Source organism: Melanaphis sacchari, unplaced genomic scaffold (genome assembly GCF_002803265.2).
Source record: "Melanaphis sacchari strain LSU unplaced genomic scaffold, SCAv2.0 Contig122_pilon_pilon, whole genome shotgun sequence".
NCBI lineage: Eukaryota > Metazoa > Arthropoda > Insecta > Hemiptera > Aphididae > Melanaphis > Melanaphis sacchari.
In genome coordinates, this window is record NW_020270484.1 from 458,705 (window position 1) to 476,115 (window position 17,411).

A 17,411-nucleotide genomic window follows, 5' to 3' on the forward strand; every position below is an offset into this window, starting at 1 on the left:
TGCAATTTGTGACATTCAAATTGCGTCCCAGGTTTTCTATACTACTATACTAATTACGTCTCGATAATATTTAATAACTACGAAGTTCAATTGGAAGGACGAAAAATAGTTGTAAAGCTTTCTATTTAAAATTTAATGGTGTGTTTTATTCTGCTCATTTAAATATCTACAGTTTTATTGATATACTTGAAAACGTACAACAAGATATTTACATAAAAATTCAAATAAAGAAAATAAGACGTGAAATATTATGTGAAAAACAAAAATTGTTAAGAAAATAAATGATTAAATAATGTGAAGTGAACGAAATAACACGATTTTTTCAAAACTGTATCGTTCACGTTGTTATCGAACCATTATTAATATTATATTTATATAATATAACTATTAAATGGGAAGGAAAATAATGTATTTACATCGGACGCAATTAGTATAGTCGTTAAATATTATTGGGACGCAATTAGTGTAGTTGTTAAATATTATCGGGACGCAATACGTTTACACCGTCTGCAGCACGTCTACGTTCGATCAAAGGAGCATGGTTCAGCAATGTAATGACAAGCAGGAGTATAAGAGGGTACGATGTATACGACGGAGAGGAAATGAACATGAAAAACGTCCACTAAAAACTCGACCGCACTGTCTAAAATAAATGATAAAATGCGCCAGTTGCACCTAAAACGGCATTTCAGTAACGCTAGCCTTTATCGTTCACCGGAACAACGGTTTTACGTATATTCCTGTAAAAATCTGAGCGCCATCGGTGAGTTTCCGACATAATAATATTATGTGCACAATATAACAGGCGTACCATTATTATTACTATTATTATTATTAATATTATACTATGGCGACGGTTTCACTTTCTATAGAAACGTTTGCCCTCGTGCCGTCGTCGTTCAACATTGTATTATAATAATAATAATAATGTAATAATACGGCCAATAATAATAATTATTATTATTATTATTATTATTATCCGAACGGCCGGTTGCAGTGTTGTCAAGTCGTACACACACACACACACGCACACACACAGCTACCGGTGGGAGCCCCGCGACGGATACTCATCGGATGCGGTAAGAGGTATAACGCTGCGATTTCGGTCTTTGTATTTATTTTTTTTTTTTCTCAAACTCGACTTTCACTCGTTCCACCCGTATAGTCGCCAGTCGGTACTTCCTCGGGTGACGGTGTGGGGGCGTTCACGGGAGGGGGAAGTCGCAAACTCGGCGGCACGCGATAACAACGTAATAATAATAAAAATGATAATAATAATAATAATATGTAGGCCAAACGCCGGGCCGGATGGGTGTGAGGTGGCGGTGCGGCAGTGGAGGGGATCCGAAGGACGCCGGTCGCCGGTCGTGCCGCCGCCGCAGCCGCCGACAACGTTCGCGAGCGCAATATCCGATGCACACCGGCTCGCCACAGTCTCGTCAGCGTCTAAACAACGATTATATTATCGTTTCGTTACACGGCGGTCCGATTTCGGTTTCTTCTCGCTTTCGATTTCACTCCGGTTTCCTCCCAGAGGTCCGTCGCCGTGTATTATACAACAGCGCAACTGTTCTCCTGCGAAGGACCACTGCTACGCCACACATTCTTTCGTTCAGCCGTCCGGGCGATCCTTGTCACTGCCGAGGTGCGCCATGCGCTCGGATCACACCGCCTGCCAAAAACGCCGACGCTGATTGACCGTTGTCGCACGCAAATAACGCGCACCGTAACAGAGGCTGCTTAGGGCGCCATGGACTCGGGATTGGCCCGATTCGCCGTACTCATAGTGTTGTTCTTCCTGTTGACCGGCGACCTGGCCGGCATGGTCAAGCACATGTTCGAGGAAGCCGGATACGGTGGGAAACAGCACAGCCATCAGCAGCCGCAGCGGAACCGACAGCAGTCACCGGAAAAGTCGGCGAGAGAAGCGAACGCGCGGCCGGCAAAGACGGCGACGGCGGCGGGCCTCTATGGCATTGGCTCGGGTCCGGACGACGATCCAGACATGGAAACGTTCGGTGAGCAATCGTTCCGAAGCGATAGTTATATACGAAGTATAAAACGACAATTATGATACATCAATAATTCAAGGTCACCGTCGGACGTCGGTGCTCCGTCGTGTACGGCTCGGCGGCCTCGTACGACTTTTAAACGCTTATAACATTAAATCATAGGAGGCCTTGTAGGTAATCCGCCTGCGGGCAGCCGCGGTTTTAAGGTTCTTCCACTTCTTTTTCCGTACACGTTATCTCTGAACTACATTATAATCTCTCCGGTGCAACGAATCTTTTCCGCGGCCCAATGATCATCCTTCGGCGGGCGGCGCTCGCCCCCCCTCACCACCACTAACCGTCACCTCCGGACGCGGGTTTCGTGATTCGCGACGCACATAAAACAGAATAATGTTCGATTTCAAATTATATCGCGTTTTACATTTTCCAACATCAGGCTGCAAGAGAATATTTTATTTTCCGAGATTAAAACTTCCCGCGTTATTGTGCAACAGTTGTATCAACGTTAAAACAATATGTAATATATTACGTTATTCATGTCCATTAAAATACCGCTTATGCATTTATTGATATAATATATTACTCGCTAAACACACACATACACACGCGCGTGCGCAAAATAATTATAATATTGTATAGGTATTACGGCGTACGTTTGTACAACGGTAATAAAAAAACAAAATACCGGTTGGTTTTACTTTCATTCGTACGCACGCCGGTTGTTACGACGTTTTTTTGTGTCCGCGTGGTGTTTTGCAATGAGAAACTGCCCGCGCTGCGATAAACGGACTTAATTAATGTTGTTTTTTTTTTTTTTTTTATTCACAGCCAAATCGTATTCGGCTCGAATGAAATTGGTCAACACCATCAAGGAATCGTGTTTGCCGAAACTCATTTGCGAGCTGACGGCGTCCACGAACCGAGACTCGCTCACCGAATCCGAAAGATACCTGTTGTCGCTCATTAGGTAGGTATTATTAAACTATTTACACATCATGGGTATTATACCAGCTACACGATACCGCGGTATACCGTCGTGCTTGGCAATAATAATACGCGTGTCGATGTATACGATGCAATCGTGATCCTCGTGGTGAGGTTTTCATTACGTTGCAAACGTCTAAAGGGGAAAATCGTCTGCCGGAGTTACGCGCAATCGGCAAAATAACGATAATAACATCGAATTATTCGTTTGGGCACTTTCGATTTCACTGCAGCTCGAGTCGACAATTGTAATGCACTGTACAGCGACACAATAAAAACGGAGACATCGTGTTATTATAATGTTTCCGTCATTTTTTTCATCCGTCCAACTGCAAACCGCAGTCGGTGATATGCGTATGACGGGTGATAATGTATTATATTATTTATATTACATTTCGTTACGTTTTTCTACAATGCCCATTATTAAGTACCATATTATTGGATAAATTTTTTAAACTTTTAGATTCTGAGTGGAGCGGTGTATTGATTTTACATGTGTGTTGCGCAGCGAATGTACCTACGTATGATATTTCATGTGTGTGGTTTTTTTTTACAAAATGTACTTCGATATTCAACTTTCAGAGTGCTTTTGGGTAGTAAATTAGATCCATTTTTTACTAAAATATACCTAACATTTTGTTGTATAATTGTGAAAAACAAACAATTTAGGAAAAACAGGAATTTTTTAAAAAAATAAATAAATAAGTACGAAAAACGAAATAGGTACCAGTTTATGACAAAATCCGTTTTGTTTTTTTAGTGAAATTAAAAAATAAATAATCTTGGATACTTGAAATTTCCAATGAATGTTTATTTTTATTAAAGCATATTTTAAAATATAATTTTGACTATTTTTGAGTTATTTGTAGACATTTTAAATTTTGAATTATTTTCTTTTAATGACGATAAAGGAAATTATCAGTGAGTCGAAATTCTTAAAAATTTAATTCAAAATCTCACGTAAGACCTCTCTTATATCTATATAAATAATATAAAAATACAATTTTAAACAAATAAAAAGCACAATTTTTTTTTTATGCATTTTAAGTATAAATTGTTTAAATTAAATCGTTAAAATTATAAAAATGTACAAATTGAATAAGTTTTTCTTCGTATAAAATTAATAAAATCTTCAACTTTTATAGCTGAGGTTTGATACAATGTGGCTCCTAAAGTCCTAAGTAGTAGTTTGAAACTAAAATATTTCAAGATATCTATATACAATCACAATTATTTCTCATAAATATTTGAAGTTTTAATGTTAATAAAATTACATAATATTTGAACTGGTAATAACAATGTTAATTATTTTTTTATAGTTCAAAAATATAATTTGTTTAGCTTTAAACTATTACGTGTATTATGAATTTAATTATATGCAATTATATTTTCAATACCTATATATAGACTAATTTTAAAATATTATCTATTTATACTATGAACCTATTCACACTGTTTTATGATAAGATGATAGTAATATTTACTCAAAAAGTCAAAAGTTAATAACAATAATATACTAATAGTATGCTATAAATTTAATATACGATTATAATGAATAATTACCAATAATCTAATAAATTCATTGTTTTCATTTAAACAACATATTACTTATCATAATATTAATAGTAAAATGCATTACTTAAATAGATTGATTACAAAATAATAACATATCATGAAATATACTTAATGATATATAGGCTAACAGAACGTCTTTGAAATTTAGAATCATTTTCCATCTACCTACAGTGATATGTTATCATTGAATTCAAATTTAACACAATCATTGCAGTAGTCCCTTTGACACCTAACGTACAGCAGAGTAATACCCACTTTGCCTAGCTTTAGATTTAACTGTTATGTTTTGGTCTTGTACTTGGGCCAAAACTTTTAACGTTTAATAGGTTTTTAACAAATTGTTCATTAATTCCGTGTAGAAGTTGAAATATTTTCATGAAATTTTGAGTGAATTTTACTAATTCGAGCACAACGTATTATATCATTCACGGATGGTTTGAATTTTTGTTCGCGCGATTTTTTTAACGATACGCGTACATACAACGTACCTACGTATGCTCATTGCTCGTCGTGGACGAAACCGGTAAAAAAAAAAAAAAAACGCGGTCTGGAGATTTCGCCGACGTGAAAAACGGAATCTGTTGAGGGAAATCGTGTACCAGAAATAGTTAGGAAAAAACACTGTCAGACGATCGAAAAAATCATAAATCGCTACGGGTGCTGAGCTGAGAAACTATTTACATGTATATGCGTGTGCGTTATTTACGACTTGGAGAGGGATAAAATGGTGAAAAAAAATTAAGTGATAAATCTCTCATGGCAAAGCACACTACGCTCAGTGTATACGTACGATATATATATATATATATATATATGTGTGTGTTGTATATGTATCAAAATATAATAACGACAACAACAATAATTGTTCGTATTCGTATGAAAATGATTTGTTGCGTATTTTCTCGTATATGTAAATTTGAAGTGCATAATGTGATAATGTTTATAATATACACATTGTATACGGTTGCACCTCTCCCGTCGGCGTTAAAAAGTATTTATTTTTTTATTATGTTAATATTTTTGTGTTCGGAGCGTAACGAGCGCACGCGCGTCAAAACATATCGTAGACGCACGTTATAACACATCGAAAAATAACATACGCGTCAGATGTTTGTCAATCGAATAATCATTACCGCGAGAGACTATGCAATACAACACACTACCGTGCTATATGTACAAAAAACTGCGTCAAACGATATTCGCTGGGCTGCGGGGGTGGTATCTGATGTCATAAAAATACAATAATGTTTTACGTAATGGACAAATCAAAAATGTAATATTATTATATGTTATGGTTATCGAATATCGATACACCGACGCTGTAGACGTTTTCCTATAGCTATTCTGGGCGTATATGATATACATATACGTACAGAGTGAGATACACCCTGTGCGGTGGATCATGTCTATTTTTACAATAACAACTAGTTTTGCTGTTCAAATTGTGATATTTGTAGTTTTTAAAAACGTACCTTCTTGATGGTAGTTGACCTATTTAATATATGCCACCGCTGCAATAGTAGTCGACCTCGCTGCCATTCGGTTCGCGGGCCACTCGACGACTATAGTGACGAAATCGGTGGGTACGGATAGTTTGTTTGCTCCATACGATCGTTCATCTCGCAGCGCATTCGTCTTCAATACATAAATCACAAACTCTCGGTCACCGCAATCGTATTGCTCATATAAGAGTAATATACATATAAATGGTCACGTGAGAAACTAGCTTGTATGATGATCACGACAACAACAATAACAATTATTACGATAGTACATTAGTACCTATACTTATTATGATAGATTATAATAAAATATGATTCTATGATTCTTCTTAAATAATTTACAAAATTTACTCTGGTACCAATTTTTAACGTCGAAAAAATATTGTCACTGTATACGATAGATATTACATTCACGCGTAAATAATTTTTTTGTTTTGTTTTCCGGTGTCGAAGTGATTTACACGCGGTTCCCCTATTTAATCTCCGAGACCTCCGGTTTGGACTAAAAAAAAATGATTTTTTTCTAACTGGGGGTTTGGCGCCACAAAAAAAAAAAGGAAAAAAAATACTAATAATAATTCGTGTCACCGATCGCGCGCACTGATCTCCAGCGGGCCAATAATAATAATACGAGGAAAATTGTCGTTGCCGGCGGGAACCGCGTTTGCCCGCTTCCTCCTTTTGTGAATATTCAAAAGATGATTATTATTATTATTTTTCATCTACGGCGGGGCTGAAGACCCTTATAACATGGCGAACTGAGCTTGAAAAATCCTTTGGGGATTTGATGGCGAAGAAAGAATCGTCGCGTACGTATACAGAGAGATAGAGAAACAGTGAGAGAGAAAGAGGGATGGAGAGAGATTGGAATCGTAATTTTTCGCTCGGCAAAATTAAACGTCACGTTTTCATATATATATTACGTATACATATTATTATTATTATATTTTTCCCTCACCGGGACAAATAAAATCAAGTTTTTAAATTCGCATTTCGTATTATTATTATCTTCCTTTCACGAATGCCGACGATTTCAAGTGATTTGACTTTTTTATCGTTTTTTTTTTTTATATATATTTACTATATTTATTACACAGCGATGTGCGATAAAGATTTTCATTGCCGATAATATTAATACGAAAAACTACAAAATTGTGATTCTAATTTTGTTTGCGCTAGCTTGTATTGTTGTTATTATTTATGTACGGTCTGTGCGATAATAATTGAACCACGACACGTTCGCCTCGATATTCTGGTCGGACTAAGTAAGCGTTGACCATAATTTGAACGTAATATATCCTTAACTTGACCTATATACTTAAGATGCCAACAGCAAAACATCAGCTTTGACGGATCGATGTTCTGTTTTTGTGTCAATTACAACTGTAATAATTTATTCAGTAAGGTTAAATTGTACTGTTTTTTATCAAATTTCACTCAGAATAGAAAAAGATTAACGATCAATTGCACTCGTTCCGATACTAATATAATACTCGACACTTGTACATGACTTAATCACCGAATACCAGCCGATATTAAAAAGAATAATTTGTATTTTTAATAGCTAAAGGTTATTATTTTTATTATTATTATTATTATTATTATACATACTGCTAAAATTTAAATATACTAATATAAAAATGAAATATTTTTTTTAAAAAATTAATAAATAATCTCATTTAAAAAGCATTATACACAATTATTACAATTTAATTACAATTTCTCGTGTTATGTTATTCTTAAGTCAGAAAGTCGTGTAATAACATCATTGATTGATCTGGTCAAGAGCAATAATTAGAATATTACCCACTTTTAACCCGAGTAGAATTCGAACGCTCTCTTTTTATTTGAACTCAAGTGCAATTTAAACATTATGGTTTAGGCAGAGAGTACATTTCAGCAATCCACGTTTATACGTATAACAAAATTGAAAATATTTATAAATCCTGCATTTAATCAACACAAAAAATATGTTTTATTATGTATCAACTTTTATTTAGCATATAAATCTTGATAACTTATTATTATATTATTATGTTCTGGTACAGAGAAACGACCATTTCCACAACGGCCGAAGTTACGTCCAAATATCATTTCGCCGCGCACATGGGACAACTCATCAACGGCATAGACAACACAGGATGTCACAACTTCTATCCCGGATGTCCGTTTCCCGGACTGCAGGTGATGCAAATGATGAAGAAAGTGAAGATCTTGTAAACACAAACTATGTGACGTCCACGCAGCTACTACAGTCTAGTCCTTAAACCGATGCACTGTGATAATAATATCGTTATAAAATCATATAACTTTAACCGCTATATGTTCTGACAAACGTAGGCAGTTGGCGATGATAGCGCACTACCGGCTATGACTTTTGACTTGTTTTAACGTCCGTGCCGCCCGTTGTACGTAAATAAAATAAACGAGTTTTCGCCCCCTCGCGATTTTGGAATACATCACACTTACATCAGTCACGTGTACGTTAGGTTAGGTACAATATCGGTTACGCCAACTGACCGCGCATAGAAAATGACTATATGATATTTTCTTAGCATGATAATATTATTTTACATCAATAACAACTAATTGTTATACATATATTATTAAAACATTAAAATAGTGATCATTATGTGCATCATATAAGTTATTAATAAGTTACCTCAATCAAGCCTCTAAGTATGATAATATTGTAAACTGTAGGCAGTATATCAGTTACCTATAATACACATCTATTTTATGTATTTAACTTAATATTATATTTAAATAAATAAAAAAATTACAAAAAAAAAATGTTCATAAATATGTAACAAAGGTATTATTATTGTATACGTATCAATAGTTAATATAAGTTAAGGATTGTATGTACACTAGTGTTCTGCATGATAATGTAAATAATAATAATGATAATAAAACATGTACAAAGAAAAATTTGTAACAACACATTGTCGTATATTATACAGTATACACGATAACTGATAACAGTGATAACATATTATTATATAATTGAAAGGGTCTATAACGTAAATACAAAACGATCTAACAGTTTACTTATAATATATATATACCTACTTAAATAAATTATTATAACATATGAGACGTGTGCGGATAAAAAGTGTAGCTTTTACCGGTAAAGAAAAATAGGTAAGTAATTTACTACGCATAATAATATTATTATTCAAATGCGCATCTATACCTACATATTTTACAAGCGATACGGATGTCACGTCCATTATCCTAAATATGTTATAAACGAGTCCAAAAATTTACTGACGTGTTTCACGTATTTTTGTTGTAGTATATAATTTTCCTTAAAAATTGTTCATTACGTATATTATATACTTGAATAAATATTTTTTTTTATAAATATTAAATAGGGGTGAACTGTTGGCAAAAAGGGGATGGGTTTAAATTATCTCACCGATGTACCACGTATACCGCTATTGAACTACCTCTATCATCGCATCACTCAGAATTTCTGGGGAACTTAAGCTTGAGTCGTCTTTCGTAGGGCAACCGATTACCAAACACGCTAAAGTCATCGACCGGCCGCCGCTGTGGAAGTCTGATAGTGGACGGTCGACCGCCGTTTGCGGTACCGTCGTCGACGAACTTGATCGCACCTTCAGCATAGTACACGCCCTTGTAGTTGCCGTACTTGTCCACGTCAGCTCGGAGACCACCCGTGCCGGTTCTGTCGGGGAAAATCATTTTGATTCTTTTCGACTGCCGGTTTCCATTTCCCACACCGTTGTGGTCAGACGGGAACGCAAACTGCGAGACCGAATTTGAAGCACCACCGTGATCGATCGCTGATGGAAACTTCATCGGCGTCAGCCTTTGACCGTCCAGTTCTAAATCGTGAACCGAAGGAACGTCAAAGTACTGGTCCGGCGACCCGCTCAGTATTCTAGGATTCTGTTGATGATCGACTCGAGACTTGTACCCATTGCCAAAATGTTGTTGTGATGTCGGGTATTGAGGGGCGTAGTTCTGTTGCTGTCCTAGGTACGGAGGCCGTTGTAAGTACGGAGGTCTTTGCGAGTACAGAGACTGTACTGGGTATGGAGGACGTAGTGGATACGGAGGCTGTTGATGAACGGCGTACTGGGGAGCATACTGTGGTAGTTGTTGGTTGAAGAATCGGAAGAAACCGCCGTTATGGTTGTTCAGATAGTTGATCAGCTGGTCAGGGTCCCTAGGACAGGTGGGATACGCAGTAGTACAATACCTGGGATCTCCCCGGGCATTGTATCCCAATAACGCGGCTCGGCCGAACATGAGTAGCGGGGAATCGTCCACGAAGTTCAACACGGTCAGTAATCTGAAAGTGACGCAACATAAAAAATTATAATATTATTTCATTATTGGCATAATTTATTGTCGTGTACTTACAACAATACATCATGTAGGTAATCATTAATAAACTAAAATTAGTATAATGACTATAAAACATGTAACAGTTTAATATTTTAGCGAGCTCATAAAATAAAAATTTGTTTTAATATAAAATACTATTTTAATCCGGTATACTCTACATTTCAAAAATAAAATAGTAAGTATACATTTTTGTCAAGTTAGTGTAGAATAGGTTATTGATATTTGTGAATAATAATTATTGTTGGAAATTTACTAAGTTGAATCACATTCAATTAGATTTTTTTGTGATAATCCATAATATCCTATTACTGCAGTAGTAACAACTTTAATACAATTTAAAATTAGTTTATTTTTTAAAAATCTACAGTTAGTCCAAATTTTTATTTTATATATTACTCTGTATTTAAGTAACAAAATATTATTAATGTGTACATAACTATTATCCTTATGCATACAAAAACTTAACCTATTTAATTTGCTAGTCAATTTTTACTAATAGCTTAATCATTTTTTTTTTTTTTTTAATATTTTTAAAATAACGTCCATCTGAAAATAAACAAATTATATTAAATGCGCATAAAAAATTGAAACGTCTTTTTTTAAACTTATATTATTAAATTGGAATGTTCTTTAAGATACCCTTTTGAAAACTCCACATTTAAGTTATATTATATTTATAATATTATTTTGTATATCGATTTTTTAAAAGTTATATAAAATATTTAAATTTCTGCGTAGGTAAAATAAAATATACACATTTTAACGAAATATTAATATATTCATCTGCTGCGAAAACACAAACTCAGTGATTGAAAAAACTGAAATGTTGAGCAATTAAATTTCAATGAAATTTTGAAAGTAATTACTATTTTTCTTTGTTTTAATATCTAGTGAAAAATTACTGTTAGTCAATAAAGAGTTTTTGATCTAAAAAGATACCAGAAGTTAACGAGTTTAAAGTCAACGATTTTATCAGTATGCAGGATAATTCTGACTAATGAAAAAAAAAAAAAAAACATTAACATGTTTAAAATCTGTTAATGACTTCCGACCGTCAAAACGTATATAATATTATATAATCAAGTTTACGTGCACTCTAATGTATTCTGTAGCACGTCATATTAAACGAGTTTAAAAACAGTTATAATGTAATTATTAATATAGGAATCAAAAATAAATCGCAACGACGTAACGTGATGTGTCGCGATTTTGCGGTCCCGATTTCGATTACCGGTGGGACGATGTTCGATAGGTATATATCGGTAGACGCGAGGTACGCGTTTGGAAAGTCTGAATAACTGCGAAAGTCGACCACCTGTTTGTGTGTGGGGTGTGATGTATTCAAAATAGTCATAATGTACGCGCATCGGGTAAAAGTCCTCAAGAGAGAGACAATAATACTATTGATGAGGGGAGGAAGGGGGTGGGGTCGTCGATTCGCCATTTAACGCAAAATATGCAAATCCAATCAAGTTCGACAACTATCACCTATAATATAACATAACAATAATGTGCACTATTACTATCGCATAATATCGACATAGTTCGATTTCGCGGGCGGCCCACGCGGTTCTTTAAACCCAAGCAGATTTGTATAATATATTATAATTGTTAACGCGTAGGTATAAACGGCGGCGACGGCCTCGGGAGAGGAAAACATTCGTTACAATATAATAAAATATTACCGATGCTGCTTTTGTTGTTGTTATTATTATAACATCGTATGGGCTTATACACTCACTTTTAGTGTTTACAAAACATTGTAGCGCATAACGCAATAATTATAAAATATATTATTATTTTGTCACGCACAACCGTAGTGCTCGACAATAGAGTGCGTATTATAATATAATACCATGTGTGTGACGTGTGTGTATTACAACAATATTAAGTTCTACAACCTGTAACCGAATATTGTAGCAGTGCAGACGATTATAATCCATATAGCGCTCAGGTTCTTACATAGATATACGCGTATAGACACCAAAAATATAGGTAAAGAATTGGGAATACAGGCTATTCCTTTATGTGTAAAAAAAATGGACACAGTAAACATCGAAATGCCATCGCGAGTCTATAACTTTTTGTCTAATGTAAAAACGAATGAAAATTTTTTCAAGAACATCAAAATTGTATAAATAAAGGAGCTATACTTAGATTCAAAATATTTCTCTACAAGGATACTTAAGCACCATGAATGATCTTAAGAGGACAATACTCTATCTATGACGTAAGACACATCAAATTTTCAAGTTAAGTAAAACCAATTCATTAAAACATTAACTTAAAAGTTTCTTTTTTGAGCAAGGTATGCGTATGTTTAATAGGTATCACAAATAAAAATTTTTCATATTTTGCTTAAAAATTAAAATGTCTAAAAAATTGTACGTCTAAGCAAAGATAATTTTCTAAGCTTCGGGTTCGATAAGATGAATTTTCGTCCTAATATTTAAGTCTGTAAGTCAGTGAATGGCGTATAGTGATTTTTATTGACTCTTAACTCAATAGATAAAAATTAACTCGCTATATGTCTAATTCACAGTTTAACTTAATTGTTACTCGTTAAAGACCCACCGTAACTGATAAAATAAATACAGTGAAACTTCTACTTCAGGATAATAGGGTACTTTTTTTCTTGTTTTTATGAATAATTGTTATTAGTTAAACATTTTTTAAACTATTAACTTTCTACAAGCTAAGCGTTCTGAACAATGGTAAAATTTCAATGACTAAATTGTCCGATATCTAGAGGGTTTCACTGTACTCATATAATGCAACTCACGTATGTTATCGTTAAATTTGTTTTTGCGAAATAACTCGTGAAAAAACTAAAATTTTCATGACGCCTAAAAGTCTCTGTTGTTTACTCACCCCTTATAAGATACTGTATATTATAATATTACTATTATACAGTTTATGATGTGATTAAAACGACTGATGTTACCGAAGTTATAGTAACTACTCGTCCATGTAGCGATTACCGCGTGCATATTACCGGAAACAACTTTCCGGTATGTATTTTAATATTAAGTATACTAATAACACGGTGACGTTTGAACTTTATACATGTACAGTTATCAAAGCAATAACATATCGTTTATCGACCATCATATAGTAATATATCGATGCGGAGACGGGGTTACGATTATCATCACTCGCCTCTGTAGCGGTATGCCCGAGTCGACTCGACACGACTGTAGTTAATATATTTTCCGGAAGTGATCTGCGCATTGAAAGGGTTCCCGAGGGGAATCATATCGCGGAGGCGGCGGAGACGTCGTTAATCTGTCGGCGAAAAAATGTTTATGACGCACACGTCGTTTGGTGGCGGTATACGTTTTTTCGGTTAACCAGCAGTAAATCACGTTGCAATAAATAAGCGTTCAGCGGGCGGGTGGGTTAAAGAAAAAAACAAGTTAATTTCGATTTAAGCCTCGCAAAGCGAAATGTTTACGTTTCGCGTACCCCACGTCTCATCGCCGCCGGAGTGTTTGTGTACCCACAGAAAGGCGTAAAAAGCACGTCTCTGCGCGTCAAAGACACTTTTTCATTTCTTATCTGGACGGGCCACCAATCGGCCGCATAGATTTATTGACAAAAAAAAAAACGAACAAGGCGACAACTGATATACGACTATAACGCTATAATATATTATATTTATTTTAAACGCAATTGTACGCAAACCCATAATATATTATATGATAAAATAATGACACTGCGACAAGCGTAAATGGCTATAAATAATAACTCAAAATAAACTTATATGTATATAATATATAAATAATCGTGTGTTTGTGTACACCACTCACGTGATCAAAGCGTCTTTGGTGAGGAATGGTATTGAAGACTGCTGTTGCTGTTGCTGCTGGTAGTAACCATATTGCTGGTTATAACCAGGCCTGGTGCCGGACGATACTTCGCACAGAAGTCTGGGAACGCATCTCAGGTCATCATGTTGTGATATGGAACTCAGTGCCTGCACGATGGAGTTCTGCTGTAGGTAATCAACCGCCGCCGCGCCTGGACCAGGACGGAGTCCGTAGGGGCGGAATGGCGGGGGGTACGATCCACCATTTTCTGGATACGGTGGGGGGTACGGTCTACCGTTTTCTAAATACGGTGGAGGGTACGGTCTACCATTTTCTGGGTACGGCGGAGGATACGGCCTACCTTCATGGGGTCGCTCCAGAAAGGGTGGTCGGCCGGTTTCGAAGTAATCTGCGGGCGGACGGTTGGGCCGACCAGAAACTGACTGAGATTCGTCACCGAACACTCCCGAATACCTGGCATCGGTGTTCAAAACGGTTCTGATCATTTGCGTCAAGGACCTGCCACGGAAAATGTAAAACAACCATCGTATAAGATAAACACATGCAATAATCATAAATTATCATACTAGTTTTTCCGAGAAAATAGAAACACTCCTAACATTATTATACCATCAAGTCTTAAATTTATTTCCGTTTTATTTTCATGTTCTGTTAAGCAGGAGTTTTAGAATGTACATAATATTCTTAGAATTATTTAGGTATAGTTATAAACATTTAACCGGTCATGCATACTTAAAATGTCTGTTAATATATTTTTTTTTTTTTTACTATTAAAATTGTTATTTTACAATAAGTCTCTCCAGATTTAAAGAAACAAAAAAATCGTATAATCACTTTCAATTTTTATAATATATTTAACTAATGTATACAGCTTTAATTATTATTGACACGATGTCGATATCACGTCGAATATTCGATACCAGCGGCCCATGGTATTAAGAAATATTCTATAAATCGATTACGATGTTATATGAGCATTAAATTTATATCAGGGAAATAAATTTAATTTCATCCACTGAAAATAAATACAGATTGTCACCACAAATAGGTGTCATTAAATAATAACACAAAAAAAAAAATTCATATCTCATTAAGTATAAGATGTTTAGTAAAAGGTTAATTTTTTTCATAATAAATCAAGTCGATTATGATTTTCGATGCGGTATAGGAAAAATTTTTACGATATTGATAGCTTAATTTATTTTTATATTAACAGTCACGTATTGAACTATTTTAAGTACTCACGTCAAAAACTCGTCCACTCCTCTGGTGGTGTTTTGATTGTCCGACGACAAAGCCACCGCAAATCCGCCGCAACACCATAGCAGAACGACACACCTCAAGACCGCCGCCATCGCTGATTGTTGCATGTCTGTAGTTTTTTTTACTTTTTTTTCTTCTGATTTTCGCTGCTTTCGCAAAGTCAAACGATAATAAATTCACAGACACCTGTCGAATCGTCCAGTGGTCGGTCGGCGAAGAGTGCTAAAACTGGTGTGGTCGACCGAGACGTCGGAGGTCGGTCCGGTGCCGCGAAAAAAATTGTAAAAATAAGCACTCGCCTACGCTCCTGCGTCACCCACTCGACCGCCGCCTGCACGCGAACGCGATGCCGGTAAACCCGCGATCGGCACGGTGGCGGTGGCGGATTTCGCGTAGTGAACTTTCACAACAATTAAAGTGACATCATACGGGCCGACGAGAAAACAAACATGTTTAACAGTAATAATAATAATAATAATAGTAGTAATGATAGTTGTACTACGGCAAACGCACGAACGCGCAGAGTGTAACAATTAAAATGTGTTTATTATGATATTATCGTACACCCTCGATTTTTTTAATCACGCGACGCATAACGCGCTACAATTTCGAACAATGACTCCGCGACGATCGCCGGCAAAAAAACCGCGAGCGAAACACCACACACGATAGTGTTTATAACGACGAACGGTAATAATAATTTATTGCAGTCGAGTGGGTATATTAATACTGACTGATTGCTTACAAATCGTATGCGATAGTGTCGAACGACATAGTCAAACGCAACGACACGCGTGCCCACAGGGAAAACGTATACAAGTGTACAATAATATTATACCTATATTATTATGCCTATTCGCATAGCGTTTCCAATCGATTATCGTCGATCGTGTTTTACATTTCTTTTGTTCTCCGAATATTATTATAGTAGCTCCTAACTCCGTCTAGTTATGTTTACGTTTTTTTCCCGGAGAACGAACGGCGTACAGTTATAATTGCACTATGTATATGATATATATATATATATATATATATACGTAATGCTAACGTGTCGGCAACAATAATTAAATTAGAACGCGTGACACGGTTATTTATGGGAACATTTTTTTTTTTTTTTAAGTATTTTTATACAGGACGTTTCAGGTCGTTCCTAGCAAACTTTGAGAATTACGACCTGAATGCGTTGGTGAACGTAATCCGAAATGTCCATAATCCGTTTTTTTTTTACAGGGACTTTGAATATGACGCTTGCGATGTCCGTCTCGTTCAATTCTAAAACTACTTCTGTAATAAAACTACACAACGAGCATTTTTCATGAGCCAATTATTTTTTTTAATAATAGTTTAAAGATTTATCGGAGTCTTATTTTTGTTGCCACGTAGCTCGTGAATTATTATGTTAAATAAAAAAAAAAAAAAATCGTTTACCCAAAGCTTTGTCGTTTATTAAAAAGCCACCCATCGCGATATACCTATCACATTATATTTCTATGAAATGTCAGCGATTGATGTCCGAGGTTCTCAAAGCCAATCGATATAAATATTTAAAATATAATAATAAACGTTGTTTTTGAGAACAACAACCCTCAAGGTGTATTTACTATATTAAAAATTTAAAATAAATAAAATGATAAAACTACACAAATAATCTTAAAAAAATAATAAAATTGCGATATTTTAAATTGCTAAACGAAAAATAAGTATTAATTTGATTTTACTCATCGGCACAAGAGATCATTCATTCTAAGTTTATATAGAAAAACCTAAAGCACTCTGTACATGGGTATCGCACTACACTTGCGTTTAAAATACTAAATGTATATTATAATTTTTATGGTGACCCAAAAATTTGAAAAATGCATTTC

At 35.3% G+C, this 17,411-nt stretch overlaps 2 protein-coding genes across 2 annotated transcripts; one reads left to right on the forward strand and one right to left on the reverse strand.

Annotated features, from left to right (window-relative positions):
* The first annotated feature begins 1,404 nt into the window (after nucleotides 1-1,404).
* On the forward strand, nucleotides 1,405-8,704 carry LOC112590901. Its single transcript, XM_025334501.1, has 3 exons — nucleotides 1,405-2,018; nucleotides 2,841-2,979; nucleotides 8,122-8,704. The coding sequence occupies exons 1-3, from the start codon at nucleotides 1,751-1,753 to the stop codon at nucleotides 8,291-8,293; spliced, it is 579 nt and encodes a 192-aa protein (XP_025190286.1). The 5' UTR covers nucleotides 1,405-1,750; the 3' UTR covers nucleotides 8,294-8,704.
* LOC112590900 (bromodomain-containing protein 4) lies at nucleotides 8,696-16,183 on the reverse strand. Its single transcript, XM_025334500.1, has 3 exons — nucleotides 15,529-16,183; nucleotides 14,263-14,781; nucleotides 8,696-10,397 (listed from the first exon to the last, which is right to left on the reverse strand). The coding sequence occupies exons 1-3, from the start codon at nucleotides 15,651-15,653 to the stop codon at nucleotides 9,539-9,541; spliced, it is 1,503 nt and encodes a 500-aa protein (XP_025190285.1). The 5' UTR covers nucleotides 15,654-16,183; the 3' UTR covers nucleotides 8,696-9,538.
* Between the last annotated feature and the right edge of the window lie 1,228 nt (nucleotides 16,184-17,411).

Bases quoted from the DNA above. Each gene is read 5' to 3' on its own strand.
- LOC112590901 (XM_025334501.1), top strand. From the start codon at position 1,751: ATGGACTCGGGATTGGCCCGATTCGCCGTACTCATAGTGTTGTTCTTC. The intron at 2,019-2,840 runs GTGAGCAATCGT...TTTTATTCACAG, and splicing joins TCCAGACATGGAAACGTTCG to CCAAATCGTATTCGGCTCGA. The intron at 2,980-8,121 runs GTAGGTATTATT...GTTCTGGTACAG, and splicing joins TACCTGTTGTCGCTCATTAG to AGAAACGACCATTTCCACAA.
- LOC112590900 (XM_025334500.1), bottom strand. From the start codon at position 15,653: ATGCAACAATCAGCGATGGCGGCGGTCTTGAGGTGTGTCGTTCTGCTA. The intron at 14,782-15,528 runs GTGAGTACTTAA...TTTCCGTGGCAG, and splicing joins GGAGTGGACGAGTTTTTGAC to GTCCTTGACGCAAATGATCA. The intron at 10,398-14,262 runs GTGAGTGGTGTA...CGTCACTTTCAG, and splicing joins ACCAAAGACGCTTTGATCAC to ATTACTGACCGTGTTGAACT.